This window comes from Theropithecus gelada, chromosome 12 (genome assembly GCF_003255815.1).
Source record: "Theropithecus gelada isolate Dixy chromosome 12, Tgel_1.0, whole genome shotgun sequence".
Classification (NCBI taxonomy): Eukaryota; Metazoa; Chordata; class Mammalia; order Primates; family Cercopithecidae; genus Theropithecus; species Theropithecus gelada.
In genome coordinates, this window is record NC_037680.1 from 114656070 (window position 1) to 114666077 (window position 10008).

The 10008-nt window shown below is 59.5% G+C and overlaps 1 protein-coding gene across 1 annotated transcript in view; it reads left to right on the top strand.

Moving 5' to 3' along the window:
* Positions 1-2322, top strand: part of ESPNL (espin like) — a 29424-nt gene extending 27102 nt beyond the window's left edge. The window contains exon 9 of the mRNA XM_025405181.1: positions 718-2322. Coding sequence (XP_025260966.1) covers positions 718-2322 — 1605 coding nt within the window. The remainder of the gene's footprint in view (positions 1-717) is intronic.
* Positions 2323-10008: the final 7686 nt, after the last annotated feature.

A 10008-nucleotide genomic window follows, 5' to 3' on the forward strand; every position in this document is an offset into this window, starting at 1 on the left:
CCAGTGCAAGGGTCCTGAGGCCCCCCTGGCCTGGGGAGAAGCAAGAGGCGGCGCCCTGGTGTGGAATGGGCGCCTGAGGTTGGAGAGGAACCTGGCTGGGATTATTGCACCTCTGTGAGGCCGTGGGGAGCCACTGAGAATCTGAGCAGAGAAGGGCTGTGATGTGCCTTGGATTTGAACAGGCTCCCCGGGCTGCTGTGCAGACAGGAGTTCAGGAATTGCACCCTCAGAGGCCTACGATTTTGTCAGGATGATTGCGTCCTGCATCCCCGGTCTAGCGCTGTGCTGTCCGGCACAATCACGCCAGCCACGTGCAGCCATTGAAATTCACTACAATTTAAGGGAAGTAAAAGTCCTGCCCCTCCATTGCACCAGCCACCTGTCATTTCTGTAGCCACAAGTGGCTCCTGGCTGCTGGAATATAGCCCATCTCCATCATCTCAGGACTGTGGGACAGCCCTGTCTGAGGGCCCAGCCTGTCCTTGCCTATTGGGCTGGGAGCCATAGGGGCTGAAAGCCACAGGGTTGAGAGCAGAGCAAGACTGGGGCAGAGCAGGTCAGGGGCTTCTGCCCTAGCTGGGAAGCCCTTTAAAGTCTTACCTTGGGGCAGGACCAGGGGCTCTGCAGAGATGCTGAGAACTCAGGGATTTGGAAGCTAGGTGGGCTGATGGCAGGTAGGCGGGCTCACCCTGCTCACTCTGCCCTTCCTGTGCCCAGGACAATGGTGGGAGCTTAGGCCCCACAGAGCAGGCGGCCTGGAGGTACTCACAGACCCACCAGGCCATCCTGGGGCCCTTTGGGGAGCTACTGACGGAGGACGACCTGGTCTACCTAGAGAAGCAGATTGCAGACCTGCAGCTTCGGCGCCGCTGTCAGGAGTATGAGAGTGAGCTGGGCCGGTTGGCAGCTGAGCTGCAGACCCTGCTGCCCGAGCCCCTGGTCAGCATCACGGTCAACAGTCACTTCCTGCCCAGGGCGCCTGGACTGGAGGCTGAGGAGGCCTTAACCCCAGCGGCTGAGCCCACAAGCTCTGCAGAGGCCTCGGAGGTGGCCCCCGGGGGGCAGCCCCTGCCCTTTTGGTGCAGCCACATCTCCCGCCTGGTGCGCAGCCTGTCCCTGCTGCTGAAGGGTGTGCATGGGCTGGTGCAGGGGGATGAGAAGCCAGCCACCCAGCCCCTGCAGGAGACCTGCAGGGAGGCCTCGGCCAGCCCCCCTCGGAGCGAGGCCCAGCGCCAGATCCAGGAGTGGGGGGTGTCTGTGCGGATGCTGCGTGGCAACTTCGAGTCGGCCTCCGGCCCACCCTGTGGCTTCAACCCTGGCCCCTGCGAGCCAGGGACCCAGCGCAGGCAGTGCCTGGGTGGCTGCTGGCCGGCTCTGCCTAAGCCCTGCAGTGGCCTGGCTTCGGGGGAGCCCAGGCCTGGCGACACAGAGGAGGCCAGCGACTCCGGCATCAGCTGCGAGGAGGTGCCATTGGAAGTGGGCACCGCAGCCAGCCCAGACCTGGCCAGCCTGCGCAAGGAGCGCATCATCATGCTCTTCCTCAGCCACTGGAGGAGGTCGGCCTACACGCCGGCCCTCAAGACAGCAGCCTGCAGGACCCTAGAAGCCCGCCACGCGGGGTTGCGGGGCCAGGAGGCCGCCAGGAGCCCTGGACCATCCTCCTTGCCCGGCGAGGGTCCCCGGCTGGGCCACCTGTGGCAGCAGCGCAGCACCATCACCCACCTGCTGGGCAACTGGAAAGCCATCATGGCTCATGTGCCCACCCGGCAGCTGCGGCGGCTAAGCCGGCGGCCCCGCGGGGCCCTGTCCCCCGAGCAGTTCCTGCCCCACGTGGACGGGGCTCCTGTGCCCTACAGCAGCCTCTCGCTGGATCTCTTCATGCTGGGTTACTTCCAGCTCCTGGAGTGCGACCTGCCGGCCGAGGAGCGGAAGGTGCGCCACCTGCTCTGCTTCGAGGTCTTCGAGCACCTGGACACCCACGGCTGGGAGGCGGTGCGCGCCTTCCACAAGGCTGTGACCGACGAGGTGGCCGCCGGCCGCCGGGCCTGGACCGACGGCTTCGAGGACATCAAAGCCCGCTTCTTCGGCTCCAGCCAGGGTCCCGCCTGGGATACGGAGCCTGGCCGCAAGTCAGGCCTGACCCCGCTCGGGCCCCTGCCACATGCCGCCGTCCCCTGCAGCAGCCCTGAGCCCACAGCACAGTGGCTGGGGTCCCGCTCCCAGCGGGGCAGCTTCAACAGCAAGGACATCTGTGGCTACATCAACCGGAGCTTTGCCTTCTGGAAGGAGAAGGAAGCTGAGATGTTCAACTTTGGAGAATGACCCAGCTGGCAGCCTGCTTTCCAGAAGGTGGTTTGGGGGTAACTTGGGGTTTCTCTTTTCCTTGCTCACACCCTTGGTGGCCGGGTGAGCCAGGCAAGGCTGCCTCCAGTCCTGCGGGTTATCAGAGGCTGCGGGACTCTTCTGTTGTGGCATGCTTCTCCTCCGAGTCAGGACTCAGACTCCTCACCACTGCACCCAGGAAGCCCCTGGACAGGCCCTGAAGTTAGGTAATGGGCCACCCCAGCCCAGGGCACCTCTGCCCGGCCAGCCCCCGAGACCAGGGATGCTGCCTGTTTCCCACTTGTCCTTCCCCAGCGCCACCAGTTACCTGGGCGTCCTGTCCCTCAGTTTCTCTGGTGCTGGTGGCCTCGGCCACATCCACCTTCCATGTGAGCCTGAGGTGGCCCCAGGTCCTGGTCCTGCCCCTGTTTCTCCTGCTGACCTTGGGCCACACCCCTTCACCTCCCACCTGTGAATGGTGGGGAGCTGGAGTGATTCTGAGAACAGATTCCATGGGGAGGAGACCTTCCTGCCAGGCCGTCCTTGCTGGTCACACACCAATGCCCGCCAGGCCAGTGCCCCGCCCCCAGGGTGCTCCAGAGACCCTGCTCCCTCAAAGGAAGGCTCCCCATGGGGCCCCTGTCCTCCAGCTGACGAGCCTCAGCCTAGTCATGGGCCCCAGCAAGGCCGGTGAGCAGGGACGTGGGAGTAGCAGTGGCTGAGAGAGAGTGCTCCAGACGGGGTGGCTGGCGTCCACTCTCAAAGGCTCTGAACACAGAGGAGAATGCCGGCAGGGGTGGGCAGCAGCCGGACCTTGGTGGGGCATGGCTACTCCGTGAGGGCACTTGGGTGTCACCCACAGTGCACCTCTTCACGGGGGCCTACAGGAAGGGAGATGGATTCCATCCTCGGGGGCTCTGGGTGCTGCCGAGTATCCCTGGACATGGTGCTGGGCATGGCTGGCATAGGGTGTGGTTTGTCCCCAGCTCCTGATGGCAGCCAGGAGAATGGGTCATCACCCAGGCTCTGGGGCTGAGGAGGGCTGGGCCCAAGCCCACAGCGACTTTGGGGGTGGGGCTCTGCAGCTGTGAGATGGCCCAGCGGGGAGTGGCAGGGAGGGGAGGCTTCAGGAATATTCTTCCTGGCATCCAGGCCCTCTGGGACAGAGGAGGGTGCAGTCAGGGGACAGGCTTGTCAGGGGTCCCCGCCTTGCTCCCTGGGGATTGTCCAGGCAGAACCTGGAAGGCAGCAGGCAAGCTGTTAGATGGAACAGAGAGACGCTCGCGGCTGACTGGGGCCCAAGGGGAGGGGCGCTGAAGAAGATGTAAAATTGGCCAGGCGTGGTGGGTCACGCCTGTAATCCCAGCACTTTGGGAGACCGAGGTGGGCGGATCACGAAGTGAGGAGATTGAGACCATCCTGGCTAACACGGTGAAACCTCGTCTCTACTAAAAATACAAAAAATTAGCCGGGCGTGGGTGGCAGCACCTGTAGTCCCAGCTACTCGGGAGGCTGAGGCAGGAGAATGGTGTGAACCTGGGAGGCGGAGTTGCAGTGAGCCGAGATTGTGCCACTGCACTCCAGCCCGGGCAACAGAGCAAGACCCCGACTCAAAAAATAAATAAATAAAAAAGAAGATATAAAATTGGGAGGGGTGGTATTGGCCATCAGGGCGGGCAGGGCCAGGAAGGGAAGTAGCACCCGCCCCAGCCCCAGGCCAGTGGCTTTTCCCCAAGAGCCTGCTCTGTGGCCGGCCTGCTCTGGCTTCCTCCACTGCTGAAGACACTGCCATAGAGCTGAAGCTGAACATGTGTTTGCTAAATAAAGATTCCCATTCCTAGCCCACCCCGTCTTGTACTTGTTGTTTACCCATCCCTGAGAGCCGCGTGTGCCCTCACAGACCCCGGTACCAAACCTGAGTCTCGTCTCAGCTCTGCAGAAATATCAGGGCCATTGTCCTTGGTCCCTCAGAGCCTCTGGTTTCTCATCTGCAGCATGGGACACATATGGAGCTCACGCTCCTGGGGTTGCAGTGAGGGAGGACGGAGGTCCCACGTGGGAGGGGCCTCTGCTGGGGAATCAGCATCGTCTCAGACACTCACCAACATGCAGTGAGCACTTCAGAGTTCCTTCCCTCTCTTTTTCTTTCTTTCCTTTCTTTCTCTTTTCTTTTCTTTCTTCCTTTTCTTTCTTTTCTTTTTTTCCTTTCTTCCTTTCTTTCCTTCCTTTTCTTTTCTTTCTCTTTCTCTTTCTTCTCTTCTCTTTTCTTTTCTTTCTTTCACAGGGTCTGGCTCTGTTGTCCAGGCTGGAGTGCAGTGGTGCAATCTCGGCTCATTGCAACTCCTGCCTCCTGGCATCAAGCAATCCTCCCACCTCAGCCTCCCGAGTGACTGAAACTAAGGTGTCAGCCACCACGCTCAGCTAATTTTTTTTTTTTGTATTTTTTGTAGGGACAAGGTCTTGCTATGTTGCCCAGGCTGGTCTTAACTCCTGGGCTCAAGCAATCTGCCCACCTCAGCCTCTCAAAGTGCTGGGATTACAGGTGTTTCAGAGTTGTTTCTAATGAGCAGGGCACTGGGAGCGGCCAGGAGCATCCTGAACGCTGCTTCTCCGTCAGTGGGGCCCTGGCTCTTGGCCACAACACGCGCCCAGGGGAGACCGATGAGGCTGCTCCACCCAGTACAGCCACTGCCCAGGGCTGGCAGAGGGCAAGGGGCAGCAGGTGGGTCTAGGGAGAGCCCTTGGCTGGGGGTGTCAGAAGGTTTGGACGCTCTGGTGTCTCCTGGAGTCCCCTCATGCACCGCTTGCTGGCAGTGTTGTTCTCAGGGCCCTGACAGAGGAGGGGACTGGAGGTGAGGGCAGCAGGCCTCAGGTTGCTCCCTGGCCGAGGGTGCTCAAGAGAGAGCACTGGGCAGGGATTCAGCCCTCCTGGCTCCGGGTGTCCCTGCCAACTCGCTGTGGCCTTGGGCAAGTCTTCCATGGCCTCCAGGCCTCAGTTTCCCAACTGAGGAGCTGGATCAAGGCCAGCAGCAGACACACGCATCAGGGGTCCCAGGAGAGCCTGGGGTGGAATGCCAGACGAGGGGTGGGGTATGGCTCAGATCCAGGCTGGGCCCCTGGAGTGCTGCTGGGATGCCCTGGGGTGACCCCTAAATGACCTTCTGCCAATACCCTGCCTCTGGGGGAGCTGCCTCAGGGATTCTGATTCCCTTGGCCTGGGGTGGGTCTGGAAAGCTGGGGTTTTAAGACATTTCAGGCGATTCTGATGCCCAGCAGCTGGAACCCGTGCCCACCAGCAGCTCACCCGTGGGGAGCACGTGTCCCCGGAGCAGGCAGGCACTGGCCCCTGCAATGCCACACTCACAGCTGTAGGGCCCGTTTGGTGCCTATAAATCTGTTGTTCAATTGACAAAAAACTAAGGACCAGAGATGGCAGCCACAGCACCCTGGAGGTGCCGACATCAGTGAGGTGGCCACATGCAAAGCAAAGGCGCAAAGCCTGGGGACTTCCCGATGAGTCGAAAACATCCAAGGGAAAGGGAGCCCTGTGTCCCCAGCCCATAGATGAGGGCAGGATGGAGATGTGGAAAAACAGAAACCTTCCCCAAGGGCAGGGCAGGAACCCCAGCTTCTCCCTCACAGCTGGGTCCGTGTGCAGAGGGCGGGCTCCCTGCATGTCGGTGCACAGATTTAGTGCAAAGCCTAACTCATTTAAAAATTTAACGTCGGCCGGGCACAGTGGCTCACGCCTGTAATCCCAGCACTTTGGGAGGCCAAGGCAGTTGGATCACGAGGTCAAGAGATCGGGACCATCCTGGCCAACATGGTGAAGCCCCGCCTCTACTAAAAATACGAAAATTAGCTGGGTGTGGTGGTGGGTGCCTGTAATCCCAGCTATTCGGGAAGCTGACGCAGGAGAATTGTTTGAACCCAGGAGGCAGAGGTTGCAGTGATCAGAGATCGCACCACTGCACTCCAGCCTAGTGATAGAGCAAGACTCCATCTCAAAAAAAAAAAAATTAATGCCTCTGAATTAATGCCTCTGAAGGCCATTTAAAAGAAGAAATGAATGAAGCCTGCCATGGAGGCCAGCCTGCACGAAGGCCCCCAGCAATCCCTGCCTCCAGGTGGTCACAGCATGCAGCCCCGTTCCACCCAGGGTACCCCAGAATAGGATGAAGCTGCAGACATCACTTCTGAGTGGGCTGCAAAAGGCGTCACGGCTCCATCTCTGCTGCTCGCCTTATTTCGGGGAAGCAGCCGCCTCGTGTTGGGAGTAGCTCTACAGAGGGACCCATGGGGGCAATGGGTTCTCCAGCTCACAGCCCGCAGACCCTCCCGCCCCAGGCCAGCCTTCCGATGACTGCAGTTGGACTGAGCACGTCGTGGGACGCTCCTGAGACATCCTGAGGTGCAGCCACCCCACGCACGCGCTCCCGAGGAGAAACGGAGAGACGACGCGTGTGTGCTGTTCCAGGACATTGGATTTCGGGGCAGTTGATGATACGGTGTGAGATCACTAATGCGGCAGGGCAGCAGGGGCTTCCATCACAGATAGAAGACGTCCTCATTACAGCGCGATATGCCGTCAAACAAGGCGGTTTAACCCAATAATCAACAAATCCCAACAGTGAACACACAGAAAGTGGTGCCGCAGCCAGTCTGCAGGGAAGGAGCGGCCGTCTGACAGGTGAGAGTGCTGGTGAAAGGGAAACAAGGACAGCCTGATGGAACCCAGGCCTCAAATCACCCCAGATGGATGAGAGGTGCTGTGCAGGGCTGTAAGGCCCCCGAGAGGCGGGCAGACTGACATGCGGACCCGGCCTGGGACGTCCTCACAGCTGGAAGGCCCCCGGCCTAGCAGAGGGGAGCTCACTCACACAGTTTTTTATTTATTTTATTTTATTTTTTGAGATGGAGTCTTGCTCTATCACCCAGGCTGGAGTGCAGTGGTGCGATCTCGGCTCACTGCAACCTCCGCCTCCCGAGTTCAAGTGATTCTCCTGCCTCAGCCTCCGGAGTAGCTGGGATTACAGGTATGCACCAACACGCCCAGCTAATCTTTTTGTATTTTTAGTAGGGACGGGGTTTCACCATGTTGGCCAGGATGGTCTCGAATTCCCGACCTCAAGGGATCTGCCTGCCTTGGCCTCCCAGAGCACTGGGATTACAGGCGTGAGCCACTGCACCTGGCCTCACACATTTTAACTTGGTGATTTCACGCTCAGAATCTATTCTGAGGGAATAGTCACACAGGTGACGCCACCTTCGTTGTAATAGTCCCAAATGGAAAACAGCCTGGACGTCCACGAACAGGAGGAGGTTACCACTCCCAGCTTCACAAAGTGCGATGTCATCCTATTGAGATGAAATTGAAAATCTTTTTTGTTTTTGAGACAGACTCTTGCTGTGTCACCCAGGCTGGAGTGCAGTGGCACGATCTCGGCTCACTGCAACCTCTGCCTCCCAGGTTCAAGCAATTCTCCTGCCTCAGTCTCCCGAGTAGCTGGGACTATAGGTGTGCACCGCCACTCCTGGCTAACTTTTTGTACTTTTAGTAGAGATGGGGTTTCACTCTGTTGACCAGGCTGGTCTAGAATTCCTGACCTCAGGTGATCCACCCGCCTCAGCCTCCCAAAGTGCTAGGATTATAGGCGTGAGCCACCGCACCTGGCAAAAACAGAAAATCTTCCAGTGCTGATCCCATCAGAAACGCCCACAATCTAACAAGGTGTGAGGAAAGGGCGCTGACCCACACGCACCGGCAGGCTCATTTTGACAATAGGAAAGAGCTGGAAGCATGTTAATGGCAAATGATCTTTTACTGGTGACATTTTCTGCTTTTTATTTTTCTGTTTTCCAAAAGGAACTTGTGTTATTTTTATCCTCATAAAAAGAAACAAGTGGTGTATTTTTAAAAACTGCACCACTCAGTAGCAATCTGTTGATGAGGATCTGTTTTGCGCCCCCGGTGTTGAGTTTCCCAAACTGACCTGTCATCTGAGGTGCTGGGACTCCGAGCCCCACGACGGCTGCTGTGAGGCCTCCACACTTGGCAAGCAGTGCTGTTCCCCGAGCAGAGCCAGCTCCCCGTGACGGCAGCCTGTCATCAGAATCCCCTGTCCTCATTTCCTCCAGCCGAGCTGGGACCGCATTAACCCTGCATGTTCCACCTGCAAACAGCGGGGACAGTGGGGAAACCCAGCACTCCAGCGCCCACCCCATAGTGGTCCTGGGCACAGCGAGAGTTGGGGTCTTCCATAAGCGTCCCCCACCCAACGTGAGGCTGATGTCCAAGGCCAGGGGGAAAATCCCGGGACAGTGTGAGACAGGAGCAGGGGAAACAGCAGGGGCGGGGGCCAGGCTGGGCTATGGCTGGGCTATAATTGGGCTATGGCTGGGCTGTGGCTGAACTGGACTGGGTTATGGCTGAGCTGAACTGGGCTGTGGCTGGGCTGTAGAGGAAGCATGGACTCAGGGAACCCCTATGGAAGGTAACTCTCAGGACACCTTGCAGACTTGGCAGTAATTTGTGGGTGAGCTTCCCCTCCATAGGCTGTGTGCGTCTCAGGAGCAGGAGTGGGGTTCTGTCTCCCTGGGGGCCACCTGGGCCTCTCCGGTCTGTAAGAGCATTAGGACAATCCCTAGTAGCATCAAGAGGCCACAGCCGGACCCAACACTCCCCAGCTCCTCTAGGTCGCAGCACACCTGGAAATGGTCATACTGGTCAGACCCACGTGGCCGATGGGTTGAGGGCTGAGGGCTGAGGGCTTCTCTCCCATGCACCTGAAGCTCCTCAGCCTCAAAGCTCTGCTCTGGCCACTGGTGTGGGAAATGTCCAGTGGCCTCCTCGGCTCCCAACTCAACCCACCTGCCCTTGGTCAGGGCCTGTGGTTCTGAGCCCAGTTCAGTCCCAGGCGTGAGGGCTTCCCCCTGCGACTACTGTGAACCAAGCGCTGGACAGGAAGCTGAGAGTCCGCTGCTGTATTTTTAGATGACCCTGTTTCTTAGCCGCCCTGGGCAGCCCCGAGGCCAAGGCCGTGGGGTAGCAGGGCAAGGAGCCCCAGCGTCTCTCCTACCTGCGCTAGCTGGGTGGGGCACCTGAGGGTGGCACCTCCCCTCTCTGGGCAAAGTTCCCTCACCGCTGCCATGGACTCCCAGCTTGGAAAGCCTCTGCTAACCAGCTGTGCTTATTCATGATAATCACGTTTTCCCACGTGACAGCAGAACAAGAGGACACATAGGTGCCACTGACATCAACAGCGAGGGCAGCACCTGTCGGTGTCCTGGCCCTGGGCTGAGGCTCTCTGCCACCCCAGGCCCCCACGACGGGCTCCACTGTCCCCACCTTGTAGATGAGGAAACAGGTGGGGAAGCTGCACCCCTGCCCCCACCAGCCAGCCCCACCGCCACAGCTTTCACCTGTGCTTGCCCTGGAGCCCTTCCTGATGTCTGTCCTAGGCCGCGAGTCCCTGGAAGGCCTCGATGGGCTTTCTCAGCTGACAGTCACCGAGGAGCCGGCATCTCGCTCCTTCCCCCACCAGCCCAGCCCTCACCACCTGACCCTCCCGCCACCCTCCAGACAGAGGCTAAAAATACCTCCCCCGGGGCCACCAGCCCCGCCCTGCCCCGCCCTGCAGGCCTCCGTGTCCCCTGGCTGCCGGCTAGGCAGTCCTGCTCTCGGGT